The sequence below is a fragment of the Mus pahari genome, chromosome 13 (assembly GCF_900095145.1).
Source record: "Mus pahari chromosome 13, PAHARI_EIJ_v1.1, whole genome shotgun sequence".
Classification (NCBI taxonomy): Eukaryota; Metazoa; Chordata; class Mammalia; order Rodentia; family Muridae; genus Mus; species Mus pahari.
In genome coordinates, this window is record NC_034602.1 from 25623916 (window position 1) to 25639452 (window position 15537).

Here is a 15537-nt window from a genome sequence, read left to right on the forward strand (position 1 = left end):
AAAAACACTCTCACTGTGGTGTTGTACAGTTAGTGTTTTCTTCAAGTAAAACAAACCACATTCATAGTAGAATCATTTCAAAAATCAAATTTGTGGTCCAGGTAAGAAATTCCAGAGTTTCCAAAATGATATGCCAATCCTTCTATGTTGAAGTAAGCACTAATTTCAATTCAATATGAATAAAATTCACAGAAAATTTTCCAACATCATTTTATTCAAGTAACTCAGTTTACTTCCTTGCTTTGACAGTGTTCACAAACTGTTAATAATGTGTACAATAACAGACATTTAATAAATAAACCAAAATGGAAGACTAATAAATCAGGAAGTTAAATTCTCTGCCTTACAGACAGAAAAACAGAACCTTCAAAATAATATTAGGTTAGAAATATTAAGCACTGGGCTGGTGAGATGGCTCAGTGGGTAAGAGCACCCGACTGCTCTTTAAAGGTCCGGAATTCAAATCCCAGCAACCACATGGTGGCTCATAACCATCTGTAACAAGATCCAATGCCCTCTTCTGGAGTGTCTGAAGACAGCTACAGTGTACTTACATATAATAAATAAATAAATCTTTAAAAAAAAAATATTAAGCACTGTAGCCAAATGCTTCATACTGTCTTAAATCTGGATACCTTTAGTTTGCCTCTCCAGCTGCCTCTCTGTAAGCCTTTAATTTCTTTGAGCCCCAGTTTTCTCAAATGCAAGACAAGAATAATTCTAAGCCTATAGATTTGTCTTAGAAATTACTTTATATTTGCTGATACTGCTGTTATTGCACAAAGTCTATAGTAATGCTGGAACAAGACAGATTTTGAAGGCCAGTAAAGGGTCATCCAAGTTTCAGACTATTTATAATTCCAAATTTGCTATGCCAGTTCAAAATTCAAATCTGACCCCTTTACAGAACACACACAGTCATGAACATTTAAGTCCCTTCATCTGCTTATTCTTAAAATGTAGCTCAAATATAAAGAACACCAAAAGTGTGGCCAAAGGCTGTGTTAGCATCTTTGATTAGTGACCTAGGTTCCAGATTCATAATCTGTATTCAAGGTAATCTCTGTGGTACCATCTCTCTCTGTGATCTACCTCAATAAAAACAAAACAAAACAAAACAAAAAAAAAACCTTCCTAAATAATGTAAAATAAAACCTTTCGGCATTGAACAAATCATTGCTCAGAAATATTTACTATTCAGAAGTTTTTTTTAAAGTATCATGGAATCACAAAAGACTAGAAAACTACTGTACTATTATGAGATACCTGAAGTCTATGGTCTCTACCCTGCAGATGGTTCTTCTAACTGGACCATTTATTCATCTAAGTTTTCATTATCTCCTCATCCAAATACTCTAATACTTACCTTGAGCCCAAAAGTAATAGGTGAACTGAAAGATTAGACTCTGACAAGATAACTTAATGAAGGGTTTGGTAGCATACACCTATAATCCCAGCATTTAGGAAGTAAACGGAAAGATTAGATTTTGGCAAGATAACCTAATGAAGGGCTTGGGGGCACACATCTATAATTCTAGCACTTAGGAGGCAGAGGCAGGCAGATCTCTGAGTTCCAGACTAGCCTGGTCTGATTCCGGCCTGGTTGGGCTAGGTAGAAAGACCTGTTTCCAAACTAATTAACTAAACAAATACACACACCCTAAAATATTCCACACCAAATGGTAATGATGTTAATCTCTTCACTTACTCAAGACCATGAACACAGCATACTTCTGTGATTTCACTTACTTTGGGAAAAGACTACCCAAATCGAGGCCTTTAAAGAAATTTCCACTCCTCCTTAGCATATATAAACTACATTGGATTTACAGCCAACTTGCCAAAAAGACAAAACCAATTGTTTGCTGAAAATTAATATACGCTTTCTTCTTCCAAGTTGGTCATTTTATGTCATCGTCTTGTGGTTGTTGCTGTTGCTAAAAATACTTGTTATAAACCCAGTTGTCTAGGCTGTTAATAAAGATGAACAACAGTTGCTACTAGATGGTCCAAATTTTGATGATCCAGAGAGCAGTTTTGTTGGCTTCCTATTAAACACTTGGATGAAACAACTCAATATGATATAAAGGTTGTATTTTGAAATTTTTGATCCAGTAAGTGAAAATCATTTTCTTCTAGATTACCAACAAATATTTCACTGATCTCAGCTCTTCAATACATAGCTCAAGACATCCAGTGATACATCTTACTCCAATGACACATGCCAAAGAATAAAAAAGCAAATTTTTCTGGAGAAAGGATTTCCATATTAACATCAAGGAGGAGTTACTGGCTACCTCAGTGGCACCTAGGAGATACTTACGAATTTGTGTGTAGATATTCAAAGGTTAGTTGAGCTCGGTTGAGACTGCTGTAATTGGTGAAGGCCATGACAGCAATGAGTCTTCAGTCTTTGCTCGTTAACAGGAAAGTACATAGAGTGAAATCGATTTCCCCAGGATTCTGACCAGTAAAGGGTAAATTTGTGCTTCTTAGTGACACATGAAACAAAATTTCCCTAGCATCTATTCAAAATACAGGCAGATATTTGAAACTGCGAGTGATTTAAGTATTTCAATGACTCTGATGTAATACTTTGGAAAGAACTATATTCTAAACCTACAGTCCTTTAGTGCTCTGGGGTCACGCTTCCTTCACACAATTCCGACGCACATCAAAAGTGACCGGTTCTGAATGGTCTTCAAACTTGGCGGTTTACAGCTTCAACTTCATGTTCTTCAAGTCCTTTTCTGTTCTCCTAAACTCAGGAAATTGACCTACTTTCAATTGTGACGGTTCACCCACATCATTACCACCGAAGACTCTGGTACCACAGAAGACGCCAGGCTCCTCAAAAGAGTGCTCTATCGGACAGTGCAGTGGAGTGGAGGCTACTTCTGGCTTCACCGCTTCCCAACAGAAAGGTCCTTGGTGCTGACTGACAGATTTCTTCTCCTAAACCCCGCCCCAACACAGCTTGCTATTATGCCACAATCACCACAGGTTGTAGGTGAAATTACTCACGGAGGCCCACAGAAACACCTCACAGCATACCCTCCGGAATCACCTCAGGTGCGCCCTTCCCCCACACCCTTCAGAAGATGGCCTCGGGCCCTCAGGCTTTCCCAGGCCTGGGTCCTGTGGCCACCTCCTCGTTACTGACAGACAGGAGTTAGTCCCAGAGCCTGGGAGAACAGAGGCCAGTGGCGAGTGCCACCAGATCCGATCGGGCGTTGCCTGCAGCTCGCAGATGCCTTTGTCCCTCCCCGCAGAATTGGAACTCAACCACCGCAGCGCGCTCTTGGAACCATGTGCTGTCGCTGCCTCCGCCGCCGCCTCCGCCTCCGCCTCCGCCCGCCCGCGCCGCGCCACGCCACGCCGCGCCTCCACCGACGATGACAGGACGGGCGTCACGAGATTCGGCGTTCAGGACGGCTTTGCGGCCGATGCAGCTGCCGCCGCCACCGCTACCTCAGCCACCGCTTTGTCTCCGTAAGCGCACGCAGCGCGAATCACCTCGCTCACACTCCCGACGGCCCGGCCGCCGAGGCCTCTAGCGCACCTTCGGCCAATCACAGAGCTCGAAGTCTTCCCGCCCCCGCCCCGAGACTCCACCTTCTGATTGGCGGGCGACCTCGGCCCACGTGACCGGATCTGGTGCGGTCGGCCCGCCCCCCATCACGTGAGGGCGCGCGCCTCTCTTCCTGCTTTCCTGACCCCTCTCCGCCATTTAAAGGAACAGTACCGGGGGCGGGCCGAGCGACGCAGCCGGGACGGTAGCTGCAGCGCAGAGCGGAGGAGCCATCTTGTCTTGTCGCCGGGGAGTCAGGCCCCTAACTCGAAGAAGCCCTGGCGCGCCCTCCCCCCCTCCCCGGTCTGGTAGGGCGAAGGAGCGGGCGTGCGGTCGATCGAGCGATCGGTTGGCGGCTCTTTCTCCTGCTCTGGCATCCAGCTCTCGGGGCGCAGGCCCGGCCGCCGCGGCGCGCGCCCGGTGGCCGTTGGCGCTCGCGCCGCGTCTTTCTTCTCGTACGCAGAACTCGGGCGGCGGCCTATGCGTTTGCGATCCGACGAGGGGTCGTCCGGGTGGTTGGCGGCGGCGGGCAACTGCTCCGCCCCGCTCCCGGGGAGGCGGCGGGGGAGGCTGGGGTGGCCGGGGCCGGCCTGGAGGCCTGGCGCCACCCTTCGGGGCCTGCTAGGACCCAGTTGGAGGCTCAGGAGGGAGCTGGAGGATGGTTGGTGGTGGGCTTCCTCCTTTGCCTTTTCCTCCTTATGCCACCTTAGTGGGGAGCGAGAGCGCTGGCGGCAGCTCCGGGGTGGGGATTCGAGCCCCGGAGTCGGAAGATGTGGGTTTGCTTCCGGGCCTAGCCACTCGCTGGCCGAGTGACCTTAGGCAAGTCACTCTGTAATTTGTCTGCGCCTCAGTTTCCTCCTCTGCCTATCAGTGTGTGTATGGAATTGGAAGCTCTCTTCAAAAGTGTCGGTTTACAGAAAGATGATGATTGTTTTTTAATTTTTCTTTGAGTTGCAAGAAGACATAGCGGTTGCTCATTTCCCTGAAGTTAAATTCGGGAACCTTTTGTTGGAGTTGGAGATGGGAAGGTCTCCCCGAACTACTTCTATACAGAAACAACGTGGGAAAGTGTTTTCTAGGGGGATGAGTAGATCCTTCAGTAGCGAGTTTTCAAAGGGGCCTATGACCCAGAAGAGTTTAGAACAGTTTTTGCCACTGGGAGGAAACTGAGGCCTACATGTCATTTGGGACCCTTCAAAACCAATATGAAGCCCCCATTTGAGTCCCTGGTATATGTGAGCTGCTTCTTACTGCATAATGGCTGTTTCGGGTACCATCACGTCACTCCTTGGCTTTTAGTCTAAGCCCTTTCCTTTCACCATAGGGTGCCTGAAGGGTGGCTGATGCATATGGTACAATGGCACCCACCAGAAAGCAGCTACAATTAGGAGTGAATGTGTTCTCGAGTAACAAGAAGTGTAATCTTTGGCCCAGCGATTGTTTTCTGCTGCTCGTACTGGTGCCTGACTACTTTTCTTTCGTTAACTGTTTTGTACAACCATGATTGACATCCATTATTTGCTCCTATTTTGTATCCCTGGTTTTTGTGGTTGATAGTGAACAGGCTTATTTTTAAATGGTGCTGCCAAAACCAGTTAATAGTGCACATGGATTTTAGCAAGCGGGCTACTTGGAACAGACTGAACCAGGCGTTGGATTCCTGAAGATGTTTGGGATTATTTTTTGGTGTTTTGTTTTGTTTTTTAAATTGAAGGTTAAAGTTTTCAAAAAAAAAAACTTTGTTGGACTCTGGCTGAAACACAAAATCAGTATATTTGGAATCATTTTGAAGCTTAACTTTTTCCTAGCCAGCCTTGTATTCTAATTGCTTGCAAATGTGAGACTGAATGGCCAAAATGCCATTTGTTTGTTTATTGTCAGCTGCTTTTATCAAATTCCAGGCCATTATCCAGCAACACTATTAAAATGTTTGAACAGTTGGGTTTCAAACATTTTCGTTTTGTGGAGTGGTGCTTATCAAGTGGTACAGCGCTCTAAGCAAGTGAACACAAACATATTTAAGTGTATTTTGTATGATTAGATGTTACCAATTCTGATATTTTATTCAAATGTCTAAAAAAATAAGTTGACTTATTCCCTTTACCAAAGGGCCAGAGACAAATGGTTTCCTTTCAAGAGAAATGACTGTTTTGAAGAAAAACTGTGTTGGTCTTAGCTCTTTTGTAATTAAATCTGGATGTACCTCAAAAGACTCTTTAAGACTGTGGTGTTAAAAGGCTTTCCTCTGGAGAAGGAGAAAAAAAAAAATCAACTGGAACTTAAAAGCTTGAAATTCCATGACAAAACACAGATGTCCAGGATTGGAGGTTCATGAAGTACATGCAGTAGTTGGAGTGGATGCACTTTCCAGTGTAGCTGCCACCATGGACTCCAGGCTCCCAGATTTTCAAGAACTAGACCTGTAACCCAGAAGAGCTTGTCAAGATATGACAGGAACTCTGGAGGTGGATGTTTTTAATTCAGTTTTGGAACTGTTGATCTTGCCGTGAGTAAAGAGAGACGACTCACCAAGCACTGCCACCAGCACTGTTACTGGGAACTTGAAGACCCAAGTTTCTGTCCAGACCCTCAGTGCAAACTGACAACACTCCATCCAAAGTGAACTACGGTATTTGCCATTTTCCAAAATGCCTTTTCATTTCTGCACTTCTGCTGTTCATACTCTCTTTACCCTGGAAATGCACTTCTGTGATTCTTCACTTGGCAGATCTCTGCCATTTCATAAAACTAAGATGCTCTCTAACCCTGTAACTCTCTTAATATTAAAAAGAACATCTTTAGGATAACTTTAATCTCTTATATGAAAAGTCTGGTTCATCGCATGCATTTGTTCTTTTTCTATATAGCAAACACTGAAAGAGTCTTGGTTTTATGTATCTTTGCCCAAACATACCATCATTTCTAGTGAAGCCTTTTTAAAAGCAGGGACCCTTAATCCTCAGTGTATGTATAGTTGCTATATTATAATTAACATTATAGTATAGATAAAATGAATTGATTAGATTTCATGTTTTCTTAATCCTAGATTTAAAAAAACAAAAAACAAAACAAAACTAGGAAACCGTATGACCTAAAAAGAAACTGAGAGTCAAATTGTTGTAGACAAGAATGGAGACCAACCAAGGTCTTGCTCAAAATAGAACTTGTTAATGTAAAGGTTAGGGCAGTGTTTAAAGGACAAGAGCATTAAGATGACACCAGGAAAGTTAAAGGTAAAATTAGTATGTTACCTAGAAATCATTTTTGTGTGTGTGTGTGTGTGCCAATTGTGAAAACTTTTCCTCCCTACCTGATAGGGAGGAAAATGTCCAACCTGATAGTTGTAGGGATAGAACCCCCATTAAGATATTTATGCAATGCCTGAGCACACATTAATGCCCCAGTTAGCACTCTTAGGCATTTTCTATTTGTTGCATCCCTGAGACAGTTAACTTTGCCAGGGAACTTTTTGCATTTATTCATCTAGGTTTTACTTTTTTGCTGATCTTCTCTTTTAGCAATTTCTCTTATCACCATCTAAGCCAGGCTTGTGAATACCCATCAGACAGTAGATATGCTGACAGGAGACCCCCACCCCACTGTTAGACTCCTCATGTGTTTGTTACCTTACCTGTTTTTTCCCTGCCCCTTCTAGTCCCGTGCCTCCTGATTGCTGAATGTTCACCTGGACCCTCCAATGACCTTCCTTCTGCTACTCCATCAGCCTACAGACCTGGTACTTGGATTTTTGTCCATGGTGATTCCTACCACCTTACTACTGAAGAAGACACCATTCCAGTGGACCACTGTGACCCAAGAAGCATTCAGCCATCATGATGTGGCCTTTACCTCCACTCCTGTCCTACTCTGCCCAGATTCAGCACAGCCCTTTATAGTGCAGTCAAGAGTCTTCAAGCCAAATAACTGAAGCTATTTTATCACAACAAAGGCCAAGTTTATTCCATAAATGTACAGTTCATTTCTGCAGTTTATTCTTCAGAGACACATAATAAACTTGGACCAGGGGATTTTGTTTTGTTTATATTGTCAACACTGTCTGAAGAAAGGCATCTCTGAGAACAGCATTGGACCCTACTCCACAATCTCAAATGATTGAAGTTTCATGAACTGCCTAGGATCCTGTCAAGGCCACTGGACTCTTGTTCTTTTCCTACTTCAAATCTGTAGCTGTCTACTAAATGACAAAGCAGATATTCTGACCCATTGGGATCAAAACCAAGGCATATTGAATTCCTCATAGTATCATCTTCGGGTTACTCAGGAACCAAAACTTTTCACACCAATTTAAGAAATTCTACTGAGGAATCCCTTTACCTAACCATCTCACAAGGCTTCAACCAGATTCCTGAAAAGGCCTCTTGATATATCAAGATAGAATCTACATGGTAATCTCCTCTTTATATAGCACTTTACAGGTTCAAAGCACTTTCATATACGTGTATGCCAATTACCAACATAGTCAACACCACTTTTTGAAATGAGAGGACAGAAGTTATTTAAGTACTTCAGCAATTCCTAGGTGACACAGAGGTAGAAGTGAGTCCTTCTGACTCCCAGTCCAGTATTACCCTTGGCATTATCTTAGCCTTCACTTTATCCACAGTATTAAAATCACTGGAGACTGAAAAATGCATCCGCTTCCGATTTACATGGTACCCTTACTAGAGCACAATGTTTGAAGTGCAATTGTGATAACTATGCTAGACCCGAATCCCTTGATGACATCTCTAAAGTGTAGGAATAAGCAGTCTCCATGGTGGTTGATGATTTGGTTTTTAAAAAAATACACAATATGAAACAAGTTTTTGGATTTTCTTGTTCATTTTCATGGTCTCCCCAAACAGTAATTAACTACAGATCTGCACTTGTTTCTGTTAATTGTTTTAATTTTTGTTAATGTTTCTGAATACAGAAAGCTTACGTATAGTCTTCTGTCCCCAAATTAATAGGTAGAATGAGCCATTTGCTTTTATATATGTATATAATTTATCGTTTTTGTTATCCAATGACGTGATAAGATATGTAGTATGTGTTTCCACACAAACAGTGCAGTGTAGTATATTACGGTCTCAAGATGTGCAGCAAAGCTTCATTTAGCCCAATGTGTTATGTACGTCATTCAGATACATGGATTGATGCAGGGTGTTTTGTTTTTTCCTACATTCTTAACAGAACGGGAAACTCAGCTGTGTAACCAGTGATTCTTAATTATTGGCAGATTGGCCTAGAGACCCCATAATAAATTCATTGTCTTTGAAACACCCTTTCTCATACTTTGTTGTTAACTGATTGAATTAGTTTGTTACATCTGAGGATTACACATTTTGATTATTACCTTTTTGCCAAGGGAAACTCTAAAATATTTGTGGGATAATAAGAATAGGGATGGGGGATGACTTTTGTCATAGTTGAATTAGCAATAACTTAACACTAAAGAACCTTTAAGGGAATTGATTCTCAGGTACATAAGGAGGAGAAAGATATTTCATAGAATTAGTGTTATGGCCCACTGAGATCTTACTGTGTAAGTCATCCAACCATGGACTCTCAAGTAATATTTGCAAAGAAATGGATACATTTCCCAGTGCTGTTACAACTTAAAAACAACAATCTTGTTCCCTGATAGTCATTTTTAATATTTTTATCTTTTGGGGGGCGGATATCATGCAATGTATTTTGATCATATTTCCCTAACTTCCCCAAAACTATTCCCTCTTTCAATTTCATGTCTTTTTTTCATCCCCCAGTTTGTGTTGCTCAGATACTTAATGAGACATCCACCAGAGCATGGTTGACCCTTTTAGTCAATTTTAAACCCAACTTTAATCAAAATTTATAATAAAACTTAAGTTCTATCAATCTGTAACGTGGTCCACATTAGAGAAAGAATAGAAAAACTTTGTCTACTTTGTCTGCTTTGTCTTAACATTGAGCTTGCTTACCACATTCTGGTTTCCATTACCTATTTTTTGTATTTCAGCATTTTGTGAACAACTTATCACTGATTTTCCAAAGGCTTTGTGCTCATGAAGTTCTTTGAAGGAAAGCTGTGTGGAAGTCCAGAGTAAAGTGAAGCTGCTCTGGATGAAGTAGTGAAGTGGGAGTTGAATTCTACAACCTGCCACAACCATCTTTCTTTACCACCATGGTGATGCCTAAAGGGACTTCCTTATATAAAGTTCTTCAGAAAATCCTGCTTGAAACCACTGCCCTAGATGTGTTTGACCTGAATGGCATTCTCTTTTTATGTACTTTCACCTCAAAACAATTCATATTCAGTTGATGCTCAACATGTTTGGAGATGCTTTATGCAGAGAATAATGATGATACAGCATTGTCTAATGAAGTTTTATTAATAGCATTCCATCCAAGGTGGACTTCCTGAAGTTGGATATAACCAGAGAGCAATTCATATGTATCCTACACTGAAGAACACCAATAATTTTCAGCAACCTATAGCTAGTGGTACTAGAAGTACGTGACTTGGAAATCTATGAGAGCTGGTATTGAAGCTGATGCCTCCTTAAGGCCATTTTAGACCAAGTTGTTCTCTCCTCGTTAACTTGGTACTCCATGTACAAAGGATGACCATTAACTATGAAGCAGAATTGAAATACAATTTTTCCAGAAGGGACTTGCAACCTGGTTATCATTCATTATCTCAAGTTTCAAGTCATGTTGATGCAACCAGTAGTTTTTAAACTGCTCCATGGTTTTTTGTGATTTAATACTTTTTCCAGGGCTTAAAAAACCAAAACTAAATTTCTCCAACATGTCTATACTTGTCTATTCAAAAGTAACTACTCACCACTATATGGAACAGATGATCCTGAAGACACTGATCATCCTTTATGATACTTGTGACTTAAAATATGGCTGGAAATTTTCCTTCTACCCAGTGAAATATTTAATGATTAGTCTTCATGCCTGATACCATCAACTGTATGTGTGTGATAGGCAAAGTTTGACATAGGCATTTGATTCTAGCTTGCTAGTAATTTCAAGTAGCATGTTGTCAACCTGTTTGCTGGAAAACTAGAGTAACTTGGAAAAAAATCTATAAATGGCAGCTAAGGATTTTTTTCAGTATTCCTCAGTTTCTGTCCTTGGGATATTTCAATGGAATTTTCACCTGTCTCTTCACTTAACAGAGTGACTGACTTTATTCCTTACTATGAAGTATTCTTAAGACATTAAGATTACTTTTGTAGAAAGGATAAAATTCTTGACCATCCAAATCATCATAGTGAACAAGACTTCAATTTGTGACCTGAGAAAAATCTCATTTCTCTGCTTCGTAGTCAATTTAAGGGCCAAATGCTATCAGCTACTCTGAGTGCACCGGGTAAACGTTGGAACTGCCTTCTTTATATCCTTATTTCTTATCCTCTAAACTAATCATGGTTACATGATTCTCACCACAAATCAGCAAATCAGACTCAGATCTGGTTATTCTAGACTGCTCACAGTTAACAAATCAAACTCTGGATGACTTCTGCTTGTATATGCAACTACTATTTGTAAAGAAATTGCAAATTCACTTTTCTATTACCTCTACATTGCTAGCTCTTTCTTTTGTGTTTGTATTAAAAACAAAAAGCTACACTGTCAGCTATTCCCTCCTGCCATACTCAGTTAAAAGAAGAATCAGGAATCTAACCAGTGAATGGATAAATAGAAAAAAACCAAAACTTAAGGCAAAAGCCTTAATCTAGGGCCTGTTCTACTATCTTCATGTCTTGGATTTCATCTAAATCAACAGTGCCACCCAACCAGTCTGAGGTCTTGACTTCCTTTTAAGATGATTCTTAGAGATGGGCTGTATTACAGAAGGTGAAGACTTGATTACCAAAGAAAGTAGAGCCAACTATGACAAACCTGGCTCTACGATCCTATTGCTCCCAGATGTAGCATAGACTCATAACTAGAACCTCAAGTCTGCATTGAGGATATAGCCTTCTAAGCTGACAGTTCTTGCACAGGTGAGCAAGAAAATGAAAGCTGCTATACTCAACTGGCCCTTTAAGATCCAAAAATAATGTCTGGACTAAACTCTGTGGAGTACCCAGGACAAAAACTAATTTACAGAGCTTCATTGTTAATCTGCCTGTTCTTCTAGATTATAGCTTAATTATTGGTATGGCTGGCCCTGCTGAAGTAGTTTGTCTGTTTACCTGTCTTTAGCTCTTAACCTGCTTATTTTGACTTGCTACTGCAATTAGACTAACTGGCTTTGAGAAGACTACATTCAGTTTCAGCCTCTCCTTTGCCCAATTTCACCAAGGAATTTTGAATAAAAGGAACCCGTACCTCACCCCACCAGAACAGGAAGGACCGTGCTACATATTCCTTGACGAGCAACTTTTAAGTAGAGAAGTAGAGACCAACCTGCTTATTTTCAACGCCTGAAACATCCATTTAATCTAATAGGAGTATAGAAGGTTGACAGCTTAGTATACTGCTTAACTCAGAAACAAATATGATTGGCCCAGAAATTGTAAGTTCACCTTGACAAGAGACAGCAACACCAGAAGTTTACTGCTGAACTTAATTTGACACTAACTCGAATAGCCTCACAGACCTGCTTGCCAAGTAGGAGGCTGGTTTTCCTGCTTCATATCACCATTGTAGTGGGGCTCTTATAATACTGACTTGAATGGGGACCTTATGGTGAATCCTAGACTATGATGCTAATGGAAATTGTCTATTCAAGTGGATTGTAGGTTTCCTGAGGACAGAACAGACATCACTCCTGGTGATTTTTATAACTTGATTACCAAGGAAGAAATACCAGCTGCTAAAAGTCAACTTTATGGGCAAAGATTAAGCTCTCTATATCTGGTCTTATCCTGGATGCTAGTTTTTTATTGCCCAATGACCATTTCCATCTCACTCTTAACTTCCTGATTTTTTTTTGGAACCATCTCTTCCGATTTTCAGTCCTTGTGATTTAGACAGTCTTTTTATGCTGGACATTTTGTTGCAACCTCATCAATCACAGCAAAGTCCCATCTTGACTCTAGTGATTAGTTCAGGAATGGATGCATGATTCAAGTTTGTCCAATAATAATCAACCCTAGGTGTTATCTCAGTTGTGGAGAAGTTCTCTTAGATGCTTTAGCTTTGTAGGAGAAAACTCATACCAACAGGGCCTACCTACTATGTTGAATGAGCCAGGCAGAAAATGAAGCCAATACAGAGGGAAATGGAGCCAAAAGAGGAAGAGACTTGAGTTCTGATGACCACATTTATGCCCCTGTATCCAACTGTGCCTGAAGCTAATAGTACATCACCTGGACTTTTCAGTTATGTGAACCAATAAATTCCCTTTTTTGTTTAAGTTACTTTGAGTTGGGTTTCCATTATTTGAAATTGAGTCCTGACTAATACCACTATTTAGTAGCAATGAAACTTGGCATGTTCAAGTTATTAAGCTATAGGTCAAGGACACATTAGAATTATTTTCTAAAGGCACAACAGAAATTGAGAATAATACACTACAGAAACATAAAACTTGTACAAAAATTCAAGTGAAAACTGAATTGAAAATTGTTAAAAGAAAACCTACATAGTTAACATTAAAAAGGTGCATTTATTGTGACCAGACAGAAAAATGTTCACAATAGGTAAAGCAAAACAGTTGATAGAAGTGTATGGTGTGAACTCATTTAAGGTGTGTATTTATCTTTGTAAATGCATAGAAAGGTTTGTTACTGGCTTGAGCAGTAGATTACATAGTATTAAAATTCCGTATGACTACTTTGGACTACATTAATTTTAAACTTTAAAAATTAATAATTTTAAAAATAAATGTCCACTGTTTGACACTGGCAAGTTACTTACCCAGAGCTTATCAAATGATTAAAAAATACCCCCTTTATAGTGAACCTAATACAGATATTCTTACATTATGTGAGCTGACATACTGTGCTACACATTAGGAAGCTTAAAATTTAGGAATTAAAGCATCCTTTAAAACATCTTTAATCAAAATTATCAATTCTTGATAGCTTCATCTTACATGAAGAATTACCCCACATTTTAAAGTGATGGCTGAACTACTAAATCCTGATTGCACTGTCCACATTAGGCAAAGAGAAGGAAGTTAATCACTTTTTAAAACCTGTGCCACAGAAATAAAGGTAGGAAGGCCTTTTGGATTGCTTAGACAAAGTTCCCTATCTTAAAGCACTCATTATTGCTGTAACAGTGCAGCACATTTACATCTTGGCTACTAGTCCACTGAAAAGTCTCCATTTAAAAAATGGTATAATGGACATCTATTGCTTTGACCTGCCACAAATCACTTTTGTCCTTTGAAGAGCTTCCTTTGGAAAGCTACTTCTTTACTTTCCATATGATGTGGCTTTAGTGGAACAGTTGATGGCAATACACTGACCTCATATTCCTGGCCAAGGTTCATGCAGTCTAAGCATATACTATCATAATTGCTGTCACATCAGGACTTCAGATTTGTTTTTGATATTTTGAGACAGGGCTTCCCTGTGTAACCCTGGCTTTCTTGACTCTTGCTTGTAGACCAGCCTGGTCTCAAACTCAGATCTACCTCCTACTGGATTTCAAGTGCTGGATTAAAAGCTTACACCACCACTGTTTGGGTAGAACTTCTGATTTTAGAGGAATTACAGAGGCAAAAGTGACAGGAATTGAGTGGTTCTGATGAAAATGTCCCAAAGAAATGATACAGGTAATGATGCTAAATCCCCTGGAGAACCCATTTTGGAGGACGATTACTCAGATTTTCCTTTAATTATACACTATCAAACATCTTTATAAATTCCCTTTTTTAGGGAAGAAAAAAAAAAAAAAAAAAAAAAACAAGTTTCTAAGATTGGCAAGATGGTTCAGCAGATAAATGTACTTGCTGCCAATCCTTACAACCTCAGTTGGGTACCACCCAGTATCCACATAGTAGGAGAGAACCAACTCCAGCAAATTGACCTCTTACTTCACATTTGTGCCACGCATACATATAAATAAATGTAATTTTTAAGTGAGTTTTTATTGGTGGTAACTAAATGACTTGAGGGAACCAGAGAATAAAATAGTAAGCTTTAGACCATCATGAAAGCGATTATTGCCCTGAAACTAAATTAAAGGTATGGTAACCCTTGTAGAAGTCCTGGAAGGAAAGTTTTTTTTATATTTCCCTTTAGAGGAATAGTATATGAAAAGAACAAATGTGAATGGGAGATTTGAGACCAAAACCATTAGTTTGGGCAACAGAGATAGTTACTTGTTCATTGGATAACTGAAGAGAACAGCTTCAGCTCAGAGACATGGCTTTGGGCAAAAAAAACCCCTGGTCCTTTATGCAAACTAGCATTTGAAGATGAGTTCCCAAATTCCTAAAAGACTGAGTTAAATTTATTATATTACTAAAATCTTCTAAAAGTAACATGATTAACCAAAAGAAAACCAGTAGGCATTCATAGTACAGGGTCCCTAGAAGACAAAGAGAATGATCTATATAAAACAAATCTCTACAAGATTTGTTAGACTAAGACACATTTCCAACATAAGTACAAGACTCAAGATTACTACCCCCATACACAGGATTCCTATAGGTTAACTATACTAACAGTTGTGTGTCATGTAACAACAGGCATATATCTTGAGAAATGCTTTGTTAGACACTTGTTATGAGAACATGAGTAGACAACACAAACACCTGGAGCCACTAGGCTGAATTTATCAAGGGACTACAGTAGTATGAGTGGCTCATCAGAACATGGCGCATTCATGGAATTGTTGGTCATTTAGTGCTGTTTTTTGCTGGGTGTTTCAGGCCTTCACATTCTGCTTTAAGAGAGGAAATACTACAGGTGGGCGTGGTGGCGCATGCCTTTAATCTCAGCACTTGGGAGGCAGAGACAGGCAGATTTCTAAGTTCGAGGCCAGCCTGGTCTACCGAGTGAGTTCCA

General features: G+C 40.3%; 1 protein-coding gene and 1 long non-coding RNA gene across 3 annotated transcripts in view; one reads left to right on the forward strand and one right to left on the reverse strand.

Annotated features, from left to right (window-relative positions):
* Positions 1 to 3335, reverse strand: part of Morc2 (MORC family CW-type zinc finger 2) — a 42250-nt gene extending 38915 nt beyond the window's left edge. The window contains exon 1 of one of the 2 annotated variants that reach the window (XM_029545430.1): positions 2324 to 3335. In XM_029545430.1, the coding sequence (XP_029401290.1) occupies positions 2324 to 2391 (68 nt within the window). In that variant the 5' untranslated portion in view covers positions 2392 to 3335. The remainder of the gene's footprint in view (positions 1 to 2323) is intronic. The other variant, XM_021210242.2, reaches the window with a different exon arrangement.
* LOC110330754 lies at positions 3110 to 12936 on the forward strand. The gene is made up of 3 exons (XR_002380967.2): positions 3110 to 6200; positions 7227 to 7977; positions 9573 to 12936. It is a non-coding gene; the product is annotated as an uncharacterized LOC110330754 (long non-coding RNA).
* Positions 12937 to 15537: the final 2601 nt, after the last annotated feature.